We start from the raw sequence: 24,759 nt of genomic DNA on the forward strand, positions 1-24,759 counted from the left end.
AGGTGATGGAGTAATCGGTGTAAATGTATGACAGCTATTTTCAATAAACATGGTTATGACATGGCGTTGTAGACACGTGTTTAAGTGTAGGTTCTGTCGTAGTAGAAAGGGCTTCGACGGAGGGCAGGTTTATGTATCGAGCACTGATCCATTTCCGGTAGCCGGAGCGGACTGCCGTAGCCGTCATTGCTTAAAGTCCCTAATATTGCATCGATTCAGCCTCATCCTGTACGTCCACCTACCACTAGTTGGCAGCAGCTAATAATCACTGCAGGTACTCGACCTGTCATGTCACGTTTGTAATTGTTCCCACTCACTGCACTAGCACCGCTGAGAGTTGCGATTGCATCATTGTATAGACTATGCCGTCTCCCAGTTATACCTTACAGTTATTCAAGACAAAGTAAAACAAGATGCTTTTGTGTATATTCTACTTCGCTGTGCTGCATGCTCTTCATGCTTTGAAGTCCGATTATACACACTGACACAATTGTTTTTTAAATAATAATAAATTATTAATTATTAAAATTATGACGTCATGAACGGGGCCTTCCGATCCTTAAGGCCTTACTTTTCTGGCCTGTTGAGACCTTTCACCGGCTGCACTAATATCTTTGGGGCGGGCCCGTTTGGAGTTTGAATGGACAGGTATCGGTCCAAAGGGAGACATCGAAGAGGAAGGATGGATGGGGAAGGATCAACATAATGGAATGTCAGAACAGGTCAGCTCCATATATGGAGATCTAAGGGTTTGAGGTCAGATGTAGGTGTTGTTGGCCGGCTCCATATATGCAGATCTAGGTGATGATCAAGGGTTTGAGGTCAGAGTTGTGATCGTCATATATGGAGCATCAACTATATATGGTGGTATGACATGTCATGAGGCGTGAGGGACTGATGGCCATATATGTGACAGACCAGACTGTGTGCTTTTCATTTCATTTTATTCCTCATACAAAGATGCCATTGCCTGGCCCTGTATCTCAAATGGTCAAATAATATGCCTTTTGTATTCTTTCAGTATATGAGCAAAATGTAGATTTGTGTAGGGGAAATCTGTTGAGCACAGGTGGTGAAAAACAACCAGGCTGTTTTCGTGCTCATACCTTAAGGAAGTGGTTTGCACCACTTAAAAAAGACTGAGTTTTCTTTTCATACCTAGACTCTGGAGTGAGTGTATCGGCTCTGCCCCCTGGTGGTGAAGTGGTGGGACCGCCTGGAGGAGCCTCCATCTCCACTCTGCTATAGAGCTGCAGGAGCTCCGTCTGCAGCTGCTGAGTAACTCTTCTCTGGGCCTGGTACCTGCTCTCTGATGCATGCAGCTCATTCCTGTGAACAGAGTGAGAGGGTTAGTAACTCTTCTCTGGGCCTGGTACCTGCTCTCTGATGCATGCAGCTCATTCCTGTGAACAGAGTGAGGGAGGGAGAGAGGGTTTATGAAAAAACACATGTACATTTGGGTTCAACTGACATAATCATCATCAACACGTGTCTGTCCAAGTAAAAAATAACGTAACACTGCATATTCATCATTACACCCATATAAGCTCACACTTCACAAGATTCAAGATTAAGAGTGGGGAATACGCAATGTGATGCTATAGTACTCTGACAACAATGAAGTACTGTATGTCAACAGCTACAATTTGACTTTTTAAGTATAAAATAAAGTATTGTTTCAACACAACTGATTACAAATTTTAATCAGATGAATCACATTAATTCATTTGAACTTTGTCCAAAATATGCCATGTTTTTCTGTATAGTGTTGTGGGAATGGAAACAAAAAAGGCGGATATATACATTTAACATGGGTACTGTATGTATGTTTTTACATACATTTTGCTCACACTCGAGTGCGTGTGTGTGTGTGTGTGTGTGTATATATATATATATATAGTGTGTTGTTAACAAAAAAACACATCTGGAAGATGTTTGAAAGAATATGAACATTTTTCCAACATTGAAATGATTATCACCATTATGACGATTATTAAAAACAAAAAACAAAAGCGATTATCTGAAATAATTGCGATTAGGCGATTATGTAAAAACGGTGACCAGGACAACACGACGTACTTGGCCTGGCATTTGACGTCCTCCAGGAACTTCTTCTGCTCTGCGATAAGGTGCTCCTTCTTGGAGAGGTGGGTCTCCAGCTCCGCCACGCGCTGTTGCGCCGCCTCCAGCTTCTGGGCCTGCAGCAGCATGCTCTGCCTCAGACGCTCCACCTCCTTCCTGCAGGACGCCTGCAGCATCTGGGCCTCCTGGACACACAGCAAGACAGTTAGTTCATATCAAGGTCTGACCATTATTTATTCTGCATATTCTGTTTAACAATAATTTAACTCTTGAGAGCGTAAAATAAAACCAAATGGAGCCATAAGGGTCCATTTGGTTTCATTGTATACTCCCAAGAGTTAAAGATCTATAAGCGTCCATTTGGTTACCACCTTTCTATAATTTAGCTGATGACCACCTGGAGGCTGGAACCCCATCAAGGACCACTGGTTCAAAACCACTGGTTTAGGTAGTTCAGAGTCATGGCCAAGGCAGTATGAGAAATGAACCACTCATGAGCAAAACAAACAAACAAACCAATTTGCTTGTTGTGACCTTGTTGAGAGCTTGCTGTCACTCCGAATAATGTCTCGGTCTTTTAACAGTGTGACTGAATTTAGAAGGTTCTCTCACGCCCCTTCAAGGCATTCTGAGTTCCCACAGTACTTATGTAACAACTCCACACATTAGCCAGAGAAAGATAGACACCTGTATGTCAATGTGCATGTGACAGCTGTATTGTTCTGGGGAAAACCCAGCACAGCATACTCCTGAAATCCATTTCAGACAAGGCAGCCAGCTCCAGGATGGGCAAGGCAAAGAAATTGAGGGTTGAGTAATAATTGAATAATCCGATCTTGAAGACAGACAGTGGACTTGATTGATTGACACATTAATAAAGATGACGCACACTCGGACAGACTGACCTCTTCCTCCTCCCTTTTTTTGTGTCAGCTTGTAGTACGTGCCATACTACATTTTTGAGTGGAGCAACCACTCCAAGGAACAGCAATGTCCGTGTCTGCCTATGTGTTCGCCTATGTATGTGTTAATGAGCACGAGTATGACTATTAGTACCAGTAGGGGCACTGTTGTGCCAGAAAGAGAGATAGTGCTGTACTGTTGCCTGCTAATGAGAGAGAGAGAGAGAGAGAGAGAGAGAGAGGAGGGGGGGGGGGGGGGGGAGAGAGGGGGGTTGCACCACTTGGTTCACACAGGTGTGATTTTTTTTAACTTTGTGACGTAGGGGCAGCGCAGATCACCACAACTTCACACTCTTTCATTAGTTTCACTTTGTTACTTCCTGTTTGTACCGGAGTTTATGATTTGTCTACTTTTGAGGGACACAGAAGACATACATAACAGACAAACCCAGTACTGGATGGCTTGGCCTTTAGCCACCCTGTCAAAATTATACTTTGCCATCATTAAATTTGAAAAAAAAAAAAAAAAAAAACGTTCTACTTAAAAACGTTATAACACACTTTATATGTATTGGCTGTTATGAATAAAATATGATATTTGTCTTCAGAAATATATGAATTCCCATCACTTACCATTCAATTGGGAACTCAAAAGAGTTTCCACTATATGGAAATGTACAATCTTCTATCAGCACTATGTCTTGAACATCATGCTTTGCGTAATGCACTTATAGTTTGCATGGTGTCAACATATCTACAGTATGGGTCTCGGCACATTTCTGCGCCAATGTCACTAATAGAAAGTGCAGTATAATTGATATGTCAAATCAATGAATGAATCTGAAAGGGATTATTACACTTCTTAAATGTCAGGCTATAAAAAATACTTTGACCGCACAGTTCTACTAGACGTCCAACAAACCCAATTAGTGTCCCTTTTTTCACCTCAGTATGTTGTCTCCTTCTTCACAGTCCTTAGCATCCTGTCTCACAAATGTGCACGCACGCGCAGCGTCTTACACATACGCTCGCGCGCACACACACACACACGGGTATGCTCACGCGCAAAAACACACGGCAAAGTACACAAGCGTGCAAACAAACAGGGGCATGTGTGCACGCACTCACACACACATATACCTTTGTGTTGTCAGGGCCTGCATGGTGTAACTCCTGCATGGACAGCTTATGGGCCTCCCCAAGGAGTAGCAGCTGCTTGTTCAGGAAGCTCATCTGCTGCTGGGTGCTCTCACTGTTGCTCAGCTGAAGGACACGCAAGACAGCCAATGATGAGCGAGGACAAAACAGCAATTACGCTACAAACCAAACCTGTCACAACCATTTGTGAACATATAAATAATCTGTCGGCAGCCGACGCGATTAGTCATTCATATGAGCTGGCATCACACCGCCTGGGCAACACCATAGAGAGCTTCGTGAGCCTTTCAAAGTCGAGCTCGGCTAATGAGCCAAAAAACAAACTAACCCAAATAATTGTGATATTTTATGCAATATTAATATGATAGATGTGTGTGTGTGGTGGGGGGGGGGGATTGCCTTGCATTGAGCTCTTTGAGGTGACAAGTGGACCAAGTACAAATTCAGTTTCTTCCCCTAAAACACTTCCAGATGGAAGAACACTTAACATCATCCAGCACCTTTTAGTTAAAGGATGGTTTCACCCAGATAGTTAGATGATTATTTCTCCACTTGCCAACCACCCCACAGACCCGAGTAAATTCCCCAGCAGCTCAGACACCCACATAAGATCGGTGTTTGTGATAAGGATCATGTCCTTATCCCCGTACTAGTGACCCCTTGCTCATTGTTCAGGGTGCCTGTTCAGCATGGAGGGGAACTGGGGAAGATACGTAGCGTGAACCTCTGTGTGCGTTTCAGTCACCCGGCTTCCCTCCCAAGAACACAGTCAATTATCCCATTTTGGGCGGGAACCCCTTTTGGTGTTTTAAACATTATGTTATAATTTAGCTATTGGAAAATAGCAGATCTACAAGCTCATAGTGAGCTTGTAGGTCTGCTATTTTTGAAAAATCGTGAAAATATTTATTTCAGAAAACTGGAGGATTTAGAAGATTCTTTTTAAATGTTGAGGTCAGGTCTAAATGGGTTAAGCCTGTGTTTGTCTGGGTGGGCATCCACCCAGTGTGGCTGCCCAACCAAACGGGAGGCACAGGTGGGCAGGAACTTTACCCCCATGTCACCCAAAGGCCATTTTCATTCATTTCCATTTTAGTCAATCGATGGGCAATGACCAATGATCGTAGGCCGTAGGGAACACATGCCACTCTGGCTATGCAATACCCGTAGTCAGAACTCAGAGTACTGTACGCATTATCATTATGATAGTACTTGGTAGCGACATTTTGATGACATCAGGGATCTCCAAACGTATATGGGCATAAAAGGGACACAGACACACACAGAAACTGAGATTTGTGCATTTATCCTCGACAACCACAGGTGCAACAAGTACGCCAAGCTAGGAGTCAATCGGTCGAACGGTTCTCAAGATATGCGGAGGGTGAACACACCGATACAATAGGAGATTTCATGCATTTGACAGATAGATAGGACAGTGGTGAAGGCAGAATATAAAGGAGAAGAGAGGGGGATGTTGGGGTTAGGTGTTGAGCATCATTGGCTAATCCAACAGTGTGTGGCCTACCTTGATGGTCATCTGGTTGAGGAGGTGACCAGTGTGGCACACTTTGTTGTTGGCTTTCTGGAGTTCTGCCTCCAGCTCATCCATCCTCTTCTGGCACTCCTGCAACTTGCTCTGGAAATTTAAATTACTGTATGTCAGCGTGACTGAAGAGCTGTGCAAATGCTGACCAAAGAGTGTGTTCAAAGAGTGTGTATCCAATTCACACAGCGGGCCATTTTGCAGTACGTTGTACGTACTGTACATCACACTCATAGTGGGAAACCCAGGGCAAAATGGCCACTGTGGGCATATGGTGTGTACTGTGGAAGCAAATCATTCACTACTCTCCCTGCAACATTTTTGAATAAAACAATATAATTAAAAAATATATACATCAACAAACATAATCACTATCAGACAGTCTAAATGGCATGCATTTAATCAAGTCTGACCACAAGCAGGGATAAAATGCATCATTACAATAACAATTTTTACATTTAGTAGACGCTCTTAACTTATTCGCCTCAGACACCGCCAACTGGTGGCTGAATCCGATACTTTTTCACGGTTGCCGCCGTTCACTTCAATGTTAACCGTCTTATTTTGATCTCTCGAAACAGGAAGTGAATTATCGTTATGTAACAGGTCCCACGAAGGTTATTTAAATCACCCAAAACATACCTTTTGTAACCGGCGATCATATATCAAAAGCATAGGCATAGACTCAAGCAAACTCTGTACGTATAACTAAATGCATATATATGCGTGCATCTAGTACCTACCTGCAGCTCCTGGTTCTTGGTGTAGAAGTCGTCTCGTCCCTGCTGCAGCTGTCTGACCTGGCTGTGCAGCCTGGTCACCACGGTCTCCCTGTCCTCCCAGAGCTGCCTGTACCTCTGCTGCTCCACATGGAGGCTCTCCCGCAGAGACACGATGTCCACACTCTGCAGGTTCAGCTGGTCCTTCTGTAAGCAAACCACGGATGGAGACGGTAACGTGTCATTGTTCCCACATCCCGTTACGGTGCGTATTAACAGCGGGCGACGGCCAGGCGAATTTTGCGGAAGTGCATCATTTGTCAATGGGACACATGAAATTCATGTGTCGCTCGCTGTTGTTCTCCCACTGTTAAAAGTCAGTCAAGTTAGTCAGACCCATTACCAACACTATCCCTAACCCTTACCCTACCCTCAATCTTAACTGGCCATGTGGGTCGGACCCTAACCTCAGTCATAAAGTTACTTAAAAAAGCAGCACATGTTATCGGTCACAGTACCTTCTTCAGTGCTGTATGAACACCTATGAGCATGTTACAATGAAATAAAATAAACTATTTTCCTAAGTCTGTGTCTAAGGAGTCTTCCGTTAAAAGTTTATGTAGAGAGCCGAGCGAGTCTTATTCTGGCCGTTTTCCTTGTGTTTTGGAGACCACAGTACCTACAGCCAACCCTGAACGAAGGACAGAAGGGCTCAACAGTTTACCCTGGAATACATTTGGTTCCGTCACACACACACACACGTGCGCGCACACACAAAGTATGGGCCGTTACCATAGCATTGTTCTGCTCCTCTAGGGCGGTGGCGTTGATGATTCTGCGGAGGAGGCGTCTGTTGCGGACGGCATGCTGTTCCCTCTTATAGCGCTCATATAGCAGCTGGTTGTGCAGCAGCAGCAGCTGGCTGCGCAGTGTGTGGAGCTCATCTAGGGGAGCCGAGCCTGGAGAACCAATAATATGTAAGAATAGTAGTAGTAGTAATAATAATAACAACTAGCGCTGTTGGGCAATATATCCAATCAATATTATTTCCACACAACACCTCTAAGGTATATTAATGACATAGTAAAATGTTGAAAATGAGTGGTATTCCCCTTTAAGTACAAAATGTGAGTACTTTATTGCATTCACTAATAAATATTTGATTGCATCAAAATACCAACAGCTGTGGTCCGAGTTTCTCCAATATAAGATACAATCAGATAATTATTACTGAATGCAATGCCATCACAGACCACCAATTGAAAACCCATGATCTAAATGAATTTCAATCATTGCAGACCTTTTTTCACTGAACATAATCTGTAGGACAACTTTTAACACAGTTAGTAAATGTAGTAAAATAGTTTGTTGTGAAAGATGTTTTACTCTAAACTGCCCTCTAGTGGATGCATTGCTTAATGTCCATGGTCCACGCCAACATAAAAAATGAATTAAAGGGACACTTCACCCTTTTTGCAAAAAAATATATGTTAATGACGTTTAGAAGCTTTAGATCACTTTCCTGGGGGTATTTATGTGTGTAATATGTGGTTTTAGTTATTTTAGATTGTAGCAGTGAGCCTGTTGTCTCTGATGTCATGGACACTGGTCTCACTACCTTCCTGGACTACAATTCCCATAATTCTTTGGTGCACTGCTCCTCCTTGTGGATAGGGGGAGAGCTGTCTTACTGAGACAACATGTAGTCCAGGAAGGAAGTGAGCCCAGTGTCCATGACATCAGAGACAACAGGCTCACTGCTACAATCTAAAATATCTAAAACCACATATTACACACATAAAGACCCCCAGGAAAGTGTTCTAAAGCTTCTAAACGTCATTAACATATATGTTTTTGCAAAAAGGGTGAAGTGTCCCTTTAAAGTAGTGGTTCTCAAAGTGGGGTCCAGGGACCATCGGGGGTTCCAAATTGACCCTTACAGGTCTGCAACTCTGAGAATATACACAACCATAGTTCCATTTGTACAGTTATGGGGGTCCTTGAAATTAAAAGCAGTGATAGTAATAAATATTACGTTATATATTTTTCATAAATAAAAGGAGCATAAATAATTACCCTACCTAATAATTAAAATAATGAATTAATACAAATAATTAAAAAATAATTACCCTACCTAACTTACTCAGCATACTAAAATTGCATTCTGGTGTCTCTTCAGAAATATTCAGTGACTCCAAAAGTCTACCAAGTCCAACATGAAGGGCTATATGGTCTGACTCTGGAGGATACAATGGCTGCGGTGATCCTAAAATGAAACACTCAAGTCCCTGAAGGTAGATGTATGTGTCCCTAGTGAATACCTTTTTGTGACATAGTGCCCCCCCCCCCCTCCCCAAAAACAAAAAACGCACAGAAAGTGTACATTGGGCCAACATCTAAGAGCACAACTTCAAACATTATATTCAGAGCCATGGTTTAGAGAATAAAATAAAATAATAAAACAAGTTTTACAGCGAATATACTCCAACATAGCACGTGGGAGGCGAAGAAAAAAGATCTTGAGAACTCGCTTGAATACCAAAGTTGACAGTCACCTGGGGATCTTAATTTTCATTACAGCACTATGCTAAGTTCTTTCAGGAGCAGTGTGTTTCTTCTCATACAATCAAAAATACATGACTCCTATCATTTAAGTAACCGAGGGTGAAGTGATTCAATTCTGATGTTAGAAGTCCTATATGAGTCTGCCAGAGGAGTTTTGGCTAAAAGGACAAGGCGCTGCTACTGTGATCTGCAGCTGGGGGAAATTAGACAGACATTCTGTTTCTGGCTGACCGAGGGAGGGAGGGAGGGCTGTGTGGAGGGAGGGAGGGCTGTGTGGAGGGAGGCTAGGCCACACAAGAAAACCCTGAGTGTTCATTTAACCACAGCTAGTGTGACAACTGACCCGTAAATGATATTTTTGTACACCGTCGGGGATAAATCTTTCCACTCAGAATTGTGCACAAAGTGGGGAGAAGGACTTGCATAGCGCAAATTATCCGAACAGTCATCTACTTTATTCACTCAACAATCCCTCACCCAAGAGTCTTAACCCCTTGAATGCTGAAGAATCCATGAAAAGTTGTTACTAGGTGTCTTTCTGACTAAATTCATCACAAGTTTTACTTTAATTCCAAGCCGATTCATTCCCATATTCTGGTAACGTGTCTCCTACAAGCTCATAGCACGGCAAATGTGAAATGCCTCAAATCTTTGATATATATCAAATATCAGATATATATTCAGTTTTTAACTCAAATCTTTGCTTCAGATGGGGGTCGGCGGCCAATTACATATAATTTTAGGGGTCCTTGACATGAAATATTGAGAACCACTGATATAGAAAACATTCAGAAAAAAATGCATTTTAAAAATACTTTTTTAAAATTTCGACGTCAGGCCAAAATGGGTTAAAGTCATCTACTCTGGAATCTGTGACTCGTTCTAAAGTAACTGGATCTGGAATCAAAACTGCTTTACACAACGCACTTCTGTGGCTTAAGAAAGAAAAAAAAAAGTAATGAAAATATCTGTGATATTTTTAGGTATGTATAATTTTGTAAAGGTTGACATGATGCTCGTGACAAATCTCTGGCCATGCCTTGTGACACCAAACGCTACTGCTGCAGATATCACGATAGTGGCTTTTATCAACGTTGAACTGTGTTATCAAAAACAGATTGTTTACCTCCAAAGTGCGTCCAGTCAGCTGACTTGCTTGGCAAAGGTAACCTGTAAAACAGTGGGGAAAAAAACAGCACTTAGTTCCATTCAAGTGGTTTAAACCACTTGAACCCTGTATATTTTGTCCTCCAGGGTCTACTCTTTGTAGCCTGTCGACGAAAAGAGACATTTGATGTTCCCCCAAACTAGTGAAAATAAGTAGAGATATTACAATTCTAAAAACTGCATTCCCGCAGGCAGCATAAGCCTGCAGAATTTTTACTTTACTTTTTTTTCCATCACACCCGGAGTGTTATGAGCATGTAGAGAACACAGTTGTGAACCGTAATCAATTCATATATATATTTTTAAAAAGGCATCAAAAAGGCGATCTCGCCGCCAGGGGCGTTTGGACCAGAAGGCGTCAAAAGGCGATCTCGGTAGTAAAAGAGTTAAATACTAAAAAAAAATCACTCTACCCGTAATTAGGCTGGGAGGGTTACAACAAATTCTGTGGTCTGACAAAATTTTAATACACAATACTGCTTATACACGTACACGGTACACCTACTTCCCGTTTACACTACAGCCACTTTAATGCTGTACATTGCCTTCAATGATGCAATAAGTAATGAACCCACCCCCAACATATGGTGCACACATACTGTATAATTATACTATATAGAGTATAATCCTGTGTTGTCGCTCATGTACAGTACAGATGCTTTAATTAAAGTTAAAAGCCACGGCATCATTCAAGCGTGTTAGTGACATACTCATTCGACCTTAAATAGGGTCCTTCCGATGCATTTATGTTCTCAGTGGGTTGGTTAATGGATCTGAAATGGCACATAGAATATGCAGGGACTGAGGAAGCCTTTAACCTTGTCTGCACATTGTTTGGGTGCACCTGCACCCATCCCCAGAATGGGCTATTACAATCAAAGCCGATTGTGGAGTGGTCTCTCCTGATCGGATAAAACTGGTATGCCGACCTGGACATTTAGCTTCTCTTTACTAAAGTTCCAGGCTTTCTCCTTTGTAGATGAGAACGCCTGGCAACAAGGCTACTGTAGGTCAGGGCTCGACGCTTAGCATTTTTCCAAGTAGCACGTGTGCGCCTAAGTTGAAAAATCTAGTAGCACACAAATTATTTTAGGAGCACGATGAAAAGTTATCAAATAATGTGTTTTTGAGGGCCTCCTATATACAGCTTTAGTCCCCACATGTCTCAATATTTGCCATTGACAATGAACGGAGAAATTAGGTCAAAATTCCGCTAAATATGACGTAAATTAAACATCAAAACATTAAACGCCATTTACATTGAAAGGACAATTTACGTCATATGTAAACGAGCAAATCAGCTAACCAATCACAGGCAACAGGCATTCCGATTGGCCAGTATGATGATTCATGATGAATGATGATAAGAGTGCCTCTCACTTCACACAGGTGTGATTTTTCTTTAATAAAGTGATATGAGGTAGGGGCGGGCAATATGGCAAAATATTATATCACAATATATTTTCAGAAATGATCCCAATATTGATATTCATCTGGATATCATATTTTTTATATAATACATTTTATACTGATAGACTATTAGTTTGGTATGCAGATAGATAGATAATCAATTCATTTTATGAATGGATGGACAGACTATCCGTTTTTATCTTGCTGTTCTATCATGTGTGACATTTAGTGCAGAGGCTACTTGATGGTGAATTCGTATTGTAACATTCTCCTTGGCTCTGACTGCTTCAGTTCAGACAGAACATCGGACATATAGGCTACACCTCGGCGTGGTGGAAGGAGGTGGTGGGGTGGATCTTTGCCTTTTTTACGTTGCTCATTATGCAGGCCAGTGAGGCCACTGACTAGCTCTGGTCCATAGCTCTACTCTAATGCGTTGCATTTAGACTTATGGACCTGAGCTAGCCACTGACTAATAATATATCCAGTCAGGTCAGTCATTCGTACAATTTACAATTTAGGCATTTAGCAGACGCTCTTAATCCAGAGCGACTTACATTAAGCAAGAACAAAAAGCATGGGAATACATCACATAAAAGCATTTATCATGAAACATGCTAAGCTAAGAAAGTAACAGTGGAATATCTATATAATGAAACTATACATACACTATACATATAAACTATACATATTTACTACTATGCTATACATATGTACTATGGCGTGCTATGACTATATACAATGCAATTATAGTGCTGTCTACATAACATGCTATAAGTCTGTGTCAAATGGTATCTAAGTCAACAGAAATACTATCTAAGGGGGTGGGGTAAGTGCTACAGTATGGGCCATGATGGAGTCTGAAAAGGTGGGTTTTCAGGCTACGGCGGAAGATTGGGAGTGATGCTGCAGTTCTGACTGCAATGGGAAGTGCATTCCACAGTTTTGGAGCCTGAAGGGAGAAGAGTTTGGGACGTGTGGAGCGTTGTCCCTGCGTTTTTAGTGAGGGTACTTCCAGCTTCCCTGCGTTGGCTGATCTGAGTGCGCGGGAGGGTTTGTAGGGTTCAATCATACTTGCAAGATATGGGGGAGCCATACCTTTGGTTGCTTTGAATGCCAGCATCAGAGTTTTGTATTCTGTGCGGGCAGCGACCGGGAGCCAGTGGAGGGAGCGGAGCAGGGGGGAGACATGTGAGAATTTTGGCTGGTTGAAGAACAAGCGAGCTGCGGCATTTTGGATCAGCTGGAGAGGCTTAAGTGCACATGCTGGTAGGCCAGTAAGGAGGGAGTTACAATAGTCGAGTTTTGACAAGACTGTTGTCTGGATTAGGAGCTGGGCTGATTCCGAGGAACGGTGAGGAACGGTCTAATTCGTCGTATGTTATAGAGTGTGAACCTACAGGATCGAGTGACAGCTGTGATGTGAGCTTTGAACGAGAGCTGACTGTCCAGGACAACACCAAGATTCCTGGCTGTTGGGACAGACGTTACCAGGGCGTTGTCTACGGAAATAGTTAGCTCCCGCATAGGGCAGGACTTAGCTGGGAAGAAGAGAAGCTCAGTCTCGTAATATTGCGCTGCTGCGCACACGCTTTTGTAAGCGAGGTGCTAAGCAAGGGTTGTTTTGGTATATCAATCAATCCGTCCACTCCATGTGCGTGCGCACGTGCACTCTTTACGTGCGCGGCTGCTCGCTGTTTCACCCACGTTTGGTTAAAAGTTATATCAAGTGATGTTTTAACATTACAAACTTTCTAAATAACTTTAGTATTCAACGTGTCGGGGTCCTAGCAACTCCTTCTGTCTTCTGTGCTATCCTGCTGCGTTCGCTCCGCTGCTCAGTGCTGACGGGGAAGAGAACTGAGCAGCAACACAGGGAGGGGCGGGGCGGTAGGAGCAAAGGGACAGATCTTCAAATGCACGCTGCATTGAGCCTCGACACGTTGTTAGCTTGTAGCTCTGCTCTTTTTGGCGAACGACACCGCCGTTCAGAAATATAAATTTAGGTATAGAACCGCGACTATAGAATGTGCACTTGCTGTAGACAGAGCCTTGTCTTTATCACGATTGAACGGTCAAATCCTGTAGTCGCACCTGTGCTACAAATTTAATTTTACAACTCGCACAGTGATATTTTTTGTCGCAAATGCGAGCACCTAGTCGCACTGTCGAGCCCTGCTGTAGGTGCAACTGGTTAAGAAACACAACCTCAGTCAGCTCTTTGGAATAGGTCCTCTGTTTCAGCTGATTAAATTCCATCCAGCAAGCTGTGCCTTTGGTGCAGATAGATTAAAAGGTAGAGGGTGATAGGGACAGTTCTTCTGCTGTTCATAGATAAACATAGCTGGTTGTCTGAGCAATATACAATCTAGCAACAGAAATAAATGTAGAGTATTTAGCATAATATACAATTAATTGGTATATTATAAAAACTAGAGGGTAATAGGGAGTCAGTACTTGGAGCAGAGGAACTGTCCGTGTGTGTGTGTGTGTGTGTGTGTGTGTGTGTGTGTGTGTGTGTGTGTGTGTGTGTCCGTGTGTGTGTGGGGAACGGGCAGGGCAATAGACAAAGGCCGTAGTTGTTCTCAAATGGTTCAACAGAAGGAAAGTAAACATCCCAGCCAAATCCTTCACAGTAAGCATCAAAACACGACATCACTGTTGCCCGCTACCAGGCCAGGATACTCAACATTGGCTACATAATGAAAGAACATGTTGTAACACACATTTCTCTGCCATTAGCAACAGAGCGCCTTGAAGACAACTTGGAATTAGAAAGCTTAAGCACTCACCTCTTGAGAACCTTATCGTGGGCATCGCTCCCCTGCTGAACAAGGCGATCGAGCACCTCCAGGGGGGAAGGGGACACCACCCCGTCTTCCTCGCAGTCTTCCAGGACGTCCTCCCTCTGGGACAGCCTCTCCATCGCGGCCCGGTGCACAGCCTCTAAGGTCTTCTTTCCCACAAAGTGTGAGGCCGCCCTGGGCAGAGCCAGGTCAAATAGGGTCTCGTAGGGCAGCGAGGACGGGGTCTTATTGCAAGGGCTGGGGGAAAACAGGCCAAATTTAGCCGCCTCATCCTCCAGGGCGGGAGGGCTTTGGTGCAGATGGTGCTCGATGGGCGTGAAGACTGTCTGAAAAGACCAGGGCTGCTCCAGACCCAGGGCTCCTGGCCCCCTGCTGTCCTCCAGACCCAGGGCTCCTGGCCCCCTGCTGTCCTCCGATCCTCCACCGGCACCGCTGCCGAACACACCCGTACCTGGCGCTTTCTCTGGGGTGCAGATGACATTATCATGGCTGTCCCGGATTGTGCCTCTGGGCTGCGTGTTGGATAGGGTCTTCTCCTGAGCCTGGCTGCCTGTCAGGGTCTCAGTGGTGTGGTAGAAGGGGGAGTCAAATCCCCTCAGGCTTGCCAGGTCTCGCTTATCCTCGGTGATTTTCAGCAGCTCCTCCGTGATGGCAGCTGCTTTGGGGGTAACCACAGACAGCAAGATCATGTGTGTTAACTTAACCCTGAAAGTTTATAGTACTAAAGATATTAGTACTATAATACCGTGTACTTTATGTAGTACTAGTGTAGTATTGTAATATAGCTTCATAATCATAAACCATTTGTCTGTTCAGAACCTTCAATTACATGGTGTTTCTTATGGTGATGAATGAGGACACAATATTCCCCATTTCTTATTAGTAGAATCTTTCATTTCAAAGTTAATTTGGTTGTCTCCACTGACTTTAACAAAGTCAACATTTTCCAAGTTAAATTTAAATCGATATGGCCGCAGGGTTTTATTAAAAAACAATTATTCCGTCTCGTTTCTGCATCTTTGTCAAGGGGGTCAATCACTTCGGAGGTGGCTGTTTAAATAAAAAAATATTTAAAACTGCACTGAATCCAAAGGTTTGTTTGGTTCACTTGAGTGTAATTATTATTATTAAGTGTAAAATGAGAGTAGGGTTAATGAATGAAGGGTGTTCCACCACCGACGGTTGCATTTGAACGGCGTCTGGACTCGCAACGTGACGCACTCAATGGAGCTTACTCAGGAGTGATATTAGTGGTAGTGAAAACCAGTAGTGGACTAGTAGTGCTCAACCACAGGGTCAACACTTCTCAATATTAACGCAGTATACTTTCAGTTCCTACTTTTCATTGCATCACAATGAAAAGTATTATTTTACTTAGTTTACCAATTATTTTGGTGCCCACGCCCCACAGGTTGAGAATGACTGCATTAGGCTTTACTCACCTTCTTCCCTCTCCTTCTCCGTTCTCAGCTGAAGGTCAAGCTCCTGTTTCTTCATGAAGACCGACAGCTCTGTCAGAGTCAGGGGGATGTTCCCTGCACCTCCTGTATCTGATGATCATGATAGGTATTTAGAAGAATGCAAATATTGAAATCATCTTTAAACACTTAAACTAGCGCTGGGCCATAAGACTTCAAATCAATATCACGATTATTTCAAACTTTTACCCAATCAGCACCAGGATTTCTTTCAAAATAGAAGCTCGGGGTGCCGGGAAGAAATGGCCGCTTTTACTCTGTAAGCCCCCCCCCCTTCCGTTCCGGACAAAAACCGGGAGACATATTTTTGCTTGCTTACCTCGCTATCATTACGATAAAATCGCTGAATAATCCCTCACTTCATATTTTGAACGAGAGGCATGTTGAAGTCAGAAATTAAGTGCTTAGTATATCCATCTGGTCAAAACCACTGAGAGCTCCTTAGATTACCCGGGCCGAGCCTTTCTTTGTGAGCGGTAAACAGGGAAGTGAACGACAAATGTTGTATGGAGAACAATTGAAGACTTTTTTTATTAACAACGTTTTTTGTTAATGAAAGAAAGACTTCAATTGCCTGAGTTTGCTCCAGTGCCTTCTTTCTTTGGGCCTTACGAGGCTTTCTCCTGAGATGCACTGAAGAACCAGTCTGGAATTGTCTTGAGGCGCATTGGAAACCACCCCCCTCCTTCCCATTGTTCCTTACATTATTTAATACTTGGGATAAATGGGATATACAGAATGTAGCAGCATATCTGAACTATAAAAGTCTATACAATAAATATTCAATATTCACTTAATGACTAACCTCTGTTGTTGTTGGCAACCTCTCCTCCACCTTTCTCTGGTTCTTTCACTGGTTCCTGCCTCACCAGTGCAGGCTTAGTAGAATCTCCTGGTCGGCGATCCTGAAAGTTTGACAATTCATAGAATTATTACCGGATGTTTGCAATTATTGCCAAATTGAAATAACACATTGGTTAAGAGACTTTCAATGTTCTCATGAATAAAATAAATCAAGCAGACTGCACAGAATATTTTGAAAAAACAACAAAAACAAAGAAAAACATGCTCTGCACTCTGTTCAACACATGGTTGTGTTGAACAGAGATAATAAAAAACACGAAACACAAGCAGAATATATATTTAGCTTGCGTTTTTATTTTGTTTGGTTTTCCAACGCTTTGTTTTAATGTCTCATTTTCTAATTGATTTATTAGCTCCATTTGCGTGTCTCCTAATTATCTTATCATTTATGTTGTGTGTCAGGCAGCTAGGCAGTCAGTGAGTGAAGGGGGTTGGTGAGTTAGGTTCAAAATCTTCTATTGACCCGACTGAGTTTTTGCCTTCATTTTTATTTATGCAAGTTTCAGTACCCAACCTTTTTTGGACCTTTATATTTTGAGTTCATAAAATCACCTTAACAGCAACAAGTTGTCCGGTTTTGTTTGGAGTAGGAATCGCGTCACAGTACCTGCCGAAGCTCAGCCAACCCCACAGGCAGACTTAACCACTTTCACTCCCAAAATGTTTCAAAAGTTGTTCATCTACTACATGCTCACAATGCATCACATCACAACAGTCTGACAAAGTAGGCCAAAGTAGGATATTCATTTACGAATAAAAATAATAAAAATAATAATAATATGGACATATAAGGTCTCTGCCCAACAGCGATGATATCCAATATTATTTATTATTTATATGGAGTTATTTATTTATTCACAAGCTTAACCTTTTTTTTTGGTTATATATTCATAAACCCCACCACAGACACTGTGTGTACTGGGCCTCGTCTTAATTTAGGCCCCCAAAAATAAAAGAAGTAAAAATAGCAAATCTACAAGCTCACAACGTAAAAGAGTCCTGTGTGCCTACTGCCTAGTGAGTTTCCCTAGTCAGACAAATGTGTGAAAAAAGTGTGAAATCATGCAAAGGCATGCAGTACCTTTCTTGGTGGACTAGACTGGACAGTGTTAGAAGGCAGGGAGATGATGGGAAAGTCGTCCGACAATGTCGGGGGTGGTGAGGTGGTGGCTGGAGTGCTGGAAGCAGGTGTACCTTTACCTCCTGCTGGGCAAAAAATAAATAAAACACAACATGAGTGAGAGTCAAGAGAAAAACTTCACTAACTAGAACTACAATAAAAATAATATACCGTAATTTCCGGACTATAAGCCACGACTTTTTACCCATGCTTTGAACCCTGCGGCTTATACAACGGTGCGGCTTATCTATGGATTTTTACAGCTAACACAGAGCCATCTAAGGCTCTGAGCTAACGTAACGGCCACTAGAGGGCCTTCTAAATCCATCTATGGCCGGTCCATGCATGCAAACTGGCTTTGCAGCTGCAATTCTGATTGGCCAAAATTCACAACAGCTGTTGTTCCTCCAAGTCTACACTGCCTCACGGATGGACGCCTTGTGAGCTTGTAGATCTGCTATTTTCGTTGCGCAGCTAGACCTTTCTATGGAGCAGCATAGCATTAGCATGTTACGTTACTTTGGAATGGAGACTAGTTATATAGGCACGGAAGAGAGGCCAGCGCTGGTTGAAAAACGATTGGATGTTATTCATACAAGCCTAAATGTTCACATCAAGTTACAACCACAGTTCCTTTGGTCTTTATAATGGCTAGGTTATTTAATATTACATGCTAGGCTTGCTAGCTGTCAGGCTACAGTGATCACTTCACTCCGTTGCACCATTGACTGTCACCAAACTGTGGATAATATTGGGCAGAGTGAGGAGGGACTGTGTCTTGAATGCTGCCACTGCAGCCCACAGAGTGGCGGTGACGGAAAAATCCACGTACAGTAGGCTTGTATATGATATGAAAACGATCAGCCAGGATGAATGGATGTAGGTTGGAGAAGTAGTCGATCTCTATACTTTCGATGCGTTGCGTCGGGGCCGCTTCTTGGGGCGGTGGCCCTGCCGCCTGGAGGGGTGGCGGTTGCCACCTTTGAGTGGAGCATGCATGGGTCTGCTCTTGTTGTAATGCTTTGGTGCCTATGATAACTGTTGTCTGCCTTTTTAATATATGTATTAATGTACTGTATGGATGTATTCCCTGATTGGGAGTCTATGAAAATTCGAAAGTCACTTGTCATTATGGTTCATTGTCCTTGTCATGTCTTTGTATATTCAATCTTTTTATTTATAATAGTGTTTCCGTTTTTCTTTTCTTTTCTTTTGTTTGTTATAATGTTGTTGTTGTGTAATCTGTAATGTCTGTTTGTCTTTAAAAAACCAATAAATATACTTTATAAAAAATAAAAAATAAAATACATTTCTCCTGATTTAGCCCATTTTTTGTAATGGCATCATCATGCTATTATGCCCGTGGATATGCAGAGTGAACTTAACAATGATACATTAATATGATAATACCTTTTATATAATCAGTATAATAGTGGGGTGAGATGGAAAAGGGGCGACCGTGCGGAAACCTTTACATAATGGTAATTAAACATTAAAACACCTGCGGCTTATAGTCCGGTGCGGCTTGTATACGTACATATTTGGGATTTCCCCTAAATTTGGCTGGTGCGGCTTATATTCAGGTGCGCCTTATAGTCCGGAAATTACGGTATATATTATTACATTTCTATTTAGTTTATATGAATAGCAGTGTCGTGCTACGAGCTATATCTTCTATTTTTGAAAAATCGTGTGCAAATCTTTGAATATATATAATGTTTAACGCAAACATATTTCGAGATGGGGGTCTGCGGCCAATTACATATCATTCTGGGGGTCCTTGACATGAAAAGGTTTGAGAACCACTGACACAGAAACATAGGTTTTTCAGAAAACTGACTGATTTTAAGAAGACATTTTTTGTAGAATCTGGTCTCGGGTCTTAATGTGTTTTAAAGTTGAACTCTGACCTGAGGTGGACTGGAAACGCCCGGGGAGGTGAGAGGCACTGTGGGAGAGCTCCAAATTGGGCGACATTCCCCTGGAGGAAGGGGGCGTGGCCATGCCACACAAGGAGGAGGGGCTCCACAGCGAGTCCTTACCCCCGCATGAGTTCAGTTCACAGCTGGAGTTCTGACGAGGGGACATACAAATGAATGGACAACATTAAAGCTACACTGTGTTAACATTTTGTTGCTGGCTCTCTTTTTACCACTTACACCCGCATTAATTTCTACTTGCAAAAAATAGATTTCAACCTTACTACTACTTTGTACTACTAGGACTAAGACTAAAACATATGTTAAAAAAAATAAAAAAAAGTTTGATGAAAAATTTATAATAATTATATAATAATTATATAATAATATAATAAATTAATAATTTACATTTGGGGGATATCTTTCACAATAATTAATCAAACATGTTCTAGACATTCTAATGATCACAAAAAAACATTTATTACATCATTACATTACATTATTTTACCTACTTTTATTAGGGTAAAGGTCAAAAGTCTTAGGTTAATAAAAATTCAAAATTGCAGAGTCCAGACATTTTTTTTTGTGAATTTCAGCCTCTGTGGGGGGTATTTATATGCAAATATCATGACCAATGGCATTGAAATGGCATTGCAATGAACATCACTGATGACGTTTAGGTGAAAAAAGAACAGAAAAAAAATATATAATTTAGTAATTAAATTAAATAAAATTGTTGCTAAAAAGCAACGCTGGGTCTTAGAGGGTTAATAGAGCATGCCTATTTGCTCAGGGGAAAAACATCGAATTTTGTGACCTTCAGGCATTACCACGTGTCAACCAGTAGTGCTTAAACCAGACCACAGGTTATAAGTGTCTCAATAGAAGAGCAGGAAGAACATCACAACCACTGCAATTGTGTATGTTATATACTGTAGTCTACCATTTACCATACAGATTGGACAAAATTAAAAGTTACATAGTGTAGCTTTAAGACAGAATATCCCCCACAATCATGGCTTCCAAACTTCACTAGCACCAACTCAAATGTGTTTATAGTAAGACAAAAATCGGTAATAGAATATCCAGACTAATACTGACTAAAGCTCAAGTTATACTTATATACTAATCTAGGATTAGTATTAGTAATCTAGGTTTCAACCTTAAAAACCCCTAAAAAATGATTTGGCCATGTCTCGAGACCCCCACCCCATCCCCCCATACAAATTGACGGCTTACAATGCCCTTAATAATAGAGAAAATACATATACCAGATATAATTGTTAATGATTATGGCTTTAATTATTAAAGTGTATATATGTACTGTATGTACATTGTACATGGCCTATGTAAACTCTTCATTTCCAGCCATTCAGTTGCAAAAATAAATAAATATCTATATTTGTTTTACACATTCAGAAAATAATCTGGTGAACACCCAGAAATAACTTGGCGACCCCCCGTGAGGTTGCGACCCACGGGTTTAGCTTGAGATGGTGTGCACGCAATATATTGGTTTCTTTCCAACACCTGTTCTAAAAATAAAGCCTTCTATATAAAAGTATTCTTTGTTTTATAGGGAATAATTAACTTGTTGAATTACATATCTGTTACCATCATTCTAACTACAAGAATAGGATGAATGAAACCTTACTACTACTTTGTACTACTAGGACTAAGACTAAAACATATGTTAAAAAAAATAAAAAAAAGTTTGATGAAAAATTTATAATAATTATATAATAATTATATAATAATATAATAAATTAATAATTTACATTTGGGGGATATCTTTCACAATAATTAATCAAACATGTTCTAGACATTCTAATGATCACAAAAAAACATTTATTACATCATTACATTACATTATTTTACCTACTTTTATTAGGGTAAAGGTCAAAAGTCTTAGGTTAATAAAAATTCAAAATTGCAGAGTCCAGACATTTTTTTTTGTGAATTTCAGCCTCTGTGGGGGGTATTTATATGCAAATATCATGACCAATGGCATTGAAATGGCATTGCAATGAACATCACTGATGACGTTTAGGTGAAAAAAGAACAGAAAAAAAATATATAATTTAGTAATTAAATTAAATAAAATTGTTGCTAAAAAGCAACGCTGGGTCTTAGAGGGTTAATAGAGCATGCCTATTTGCTCAGGGGAAAAACATCGAATTTTGTGACCTTCAGGCATTACCACGTGTCAACCAGTAGTGCTTAAACCAGACCACAGGTTATAAGTGTCTCAATAGAAGAGCAGGAAGAACATCACAACCACTGCAATTGTGTATGTTATATACTGTAGTCTACCATTTACCATACAGATTGGACAAAATTAAAAGTTACATAGTGTAGCTTTAAGACAGAATATCCCCCACAATCATGGCTTCCAAACTTCACTAGCACCAACTCAAATGTGTTTATAGTAAGACAAAAATCGGTAATAGAATATCCAGACTAATACTGACTAAAGCTCAAGTTATACTTATATACTAATCTAGGATTAGTATTAGTAATCTAGGTTTCAACCTTAAAAACCCCTAAAAAATGATTTGGCCATGTCTCGAGACCCCCACCCCATCCCCCCATACAAATTGACGGCTTACAATGCCCTTAATAATAGAGAAAATACATATACCAGATATAATTGTTAATGATTATGGCTTTAATTATTAAAGTGTATATATGTACTGTATGTACATTGTACATGGCCTATGTAAACTCTTCATTTCCAGCCATTCAGTTGCAAAAATAAATAAATATCTATATTTGTTTTACACATTCAGAAAATAATCTGGTGAACACCCAGAAATAACTTGGCGACCCCCCGTGAGGTTGCGACCCACGGGTTTAGCTTGAGATGGTGTGCACGCAATATATTGGTTTCTTTCCAACACCTGTTCTAAAAATAAAGCCTTCTATATAAAAGTATTCTTTGTTTTATAGGGAATAATTAACTTGTTGAATTACATATCTGTTACCATCATTCTAACTACAAGAATAGGATGAATAACGAATGAAAGGAGTCATGAAAGAAGCGGTACGTCATTGTACCACCATCAACCATACTTTATGGCTAAGGAATTCAATCTTTTTCACCTCCGCATATGCCAGAGAAAACAGCAACTGAACCCGTTTGAACCCCATGAACTGACAGGCAATCTCATTCGAAGCGGTGATAGCATGGAATCGAAGTCTCCCTATTTTTGTTAGGTTGTTTTTGTCTCTCCTCTCCAGGATTTCCGCCTCGGTTCGAAGAGAGTTAACAGATTGACAAGTCCCCAGACAGAAAACACAGCAGACCCCATGCATGGCTGGCCCTCAAATAGAGGGAGAGACAGCATCGCCACGGCAACCAACCCCTTGGACAGACTACACAGGGGTGGCAGGACAAGGGTGGGGGCGAGGGCATGTTTTGTTACTCCTGAAGCCTGACTCGACCGCCTGCCAGCTTGCCCGCTTCGATGACTCAAACCCTGTCCACCCACACTCTGCATTCCCTCCCTCCTTGCCGCTACGAAAACAAGGGGGCTATTCGATAGCCTGGTAGACGGGAGGGAGGGTGACGAGCATGTGATCAGAGCAGAACGATCCAACTCACTGACACGGCTTATATGTCGCGTGTAAACAACGCAGCCCTGCACACAAACAACAACAAGAAATTAACTACCTTCTGCAAATCCACATTTAGGGACAAACTGCTCATGCTCTTGTTGATGAACCAAAGAACATACAGTGATCTGGCTAATATACGGCTGTCCCTACCTGCCGCCTGGAGGTGGGTGGGCTACGGTAGGACGAGGGCTGTGTCCCTGAGAAAGGGGGCAAGGACAGGGGTGGGAGTAGTGGCTGTCGTGGAGTGGAGAAGGGGGTTGAGGAAGAGCTTCCTGTTGATGAGAAGACAGAAACATTCAATAGTACTGTATATTTAGCCATGCTAAAATTCGAAATCAAATTCACACAGACATGCTCAAAAATCTATTCTTCCTCTGTTCAAGTTTACAACCATCATATCTGCAGCAACATGGGGAAATCAACTTACATTTGCGTTTACATTTGTTTGCTATCCTCCTGGACATTCTTCTAAATAAAAATGGAACCTCTCTCGTTCAATCTCAGCAATTCCCAACCTGTGGGTCAGGGCTCATGTTTATCATAAACAATGGATTGATTAATCGTTAAAATAAACACGCTGACAATGCACATGGTCCACCCATACGTCCACTTAAAACAGTGGTCAGGTGGGTGGGACGCAAACACTGTTGAGATTTATAAAACAGTGGTCAGATAGGAAACACTGTGGAGGTTTTCAAGTGCGCCCTGACCAGAAAAGGTTGGCCATTGTTCTGAAGGTCATTTTCACCAAAAGGTTGGCCTCATTAACACATTTTATCTTCAAGTGTAAAGCAGTGTCGCTTTCTTTTTCCTAGATATGTTGCTAGGTAACCACAAATCCACTCAAGGTTTTGTTAGATTAAAACGATATTTAAATGAGACCATTACGTCTCTAGTTAGCCTGCAGCTTGCAAATACATGCAGATGACACAACTCTTGGCTACTATTAGCTTTTATCAAGACCTGCTTTTGTCTGCAATTCCATAGTAGTGCATCTTTTATTTGAACATAGTCCACAGATTACTTAATGCATGACACTGTCTGCACAGTCTACAAATACATACCTTTTTTCATTACATTGTACTCAAACCGACGTTTGATACCATGATTTGATTTCATTATAGATGTTAGTGTAAAAACACACATAAAAACCCCACTAAAAACACATGAAACCAGGCAAATGCACATCCTGTTTTGACTGCACAAAGAGTTATTCACTGCGTGTTGCTTCCCATCACAAGACTGCATATTTAAGATTAACTATGATCTCCTTGTGCGTGAGATCTGAAGATTTTAAAAATGTCAACCTCTGAAGCTACACTCAACTGCATTTGTGCTTCTTCCGACAACTATTTTTCTAGTAGTCACTAGTCATGAAGAAGAAGTCATACAGTACACCTGGGA

The 24,759-nt window shown here is 41.5% G+C and overlaps 1 protein-coding gene across 2 annotated transcripts in view; it reads right to left on the reverse strand.

Moving 5' to 3' along the window:
• The window catches only part of tsc1b (TSC complex subunit 1b), a 38,804-nt gene that overhangs the window by 4,518 nt on the left and 9,527 nt on the right, over positions 1-24,759 (reverse strand). Inside the window, exons 9-21 of one of the 2 annotated variants that reach the window (XM_083793732.1) lie at positions 23,506-23,627; positions 19,729-19,891; positions 17,780-17,901; positions 16,640-16,739; positions 15,799-15,906; positions 14,342-15,011; positions 10,099-10,142; positions 7,200-7,366; positions 6,432-6,614; positions 5,671-5,781; positions 4,125-4,247; positions 2,080-2,267; positions 1,159-1,329 (exon numbers count right to left, since the gene is read on the reverse strand). In XM_083793732.1, coding sequence (XP_083649858.1) covers positions 1,159-1,329; positions 2,080-2,267; positions 4,125-4,247; positions 5,671-5,781; positions 6,432-6,614; positions 7,200-7,366; positions 10,099-10,142; positions 14,342-15,011; positions 15,799-15,906; positions 16,640-16,739; positions 17,780-17,901; positions 19,729-19,891; positions 23,506-23,627 — 2,272 coding nt within the window. Of the gene's footprint in view, positions 1-1,158; positions 1,330-2,079; positions 2,268-4,124; positions 4,248-5,670; positions 5,782-6,431; positions 6,615-7,199; positions 7,367-10,098; positions 10,143-14,341; positions 15,015-15,798; positions 15,907-16,639; positions 16,740-17,779; positions 17,902-19,728; positions 19,892-23,505; positions 23,628-24,759 lie in introns of both variants that reach the window. The other variant, XM_083793731.1, reaches the window with a different exon arrangement.

Source organism: Protomyctophum parallelum (genome assembly GCF_964188405.1).
Source record: "Protomyctophum parallelum genome assembly, chromosome: 21".
NCBI classification, from domain to species: domain Eukaryota; kingdom Metazoa; phylum Chordata; class Actinopteri; order Myctophiformes; family Myctophidae; genus Protomyctophum; species Protomyctophum parallelum.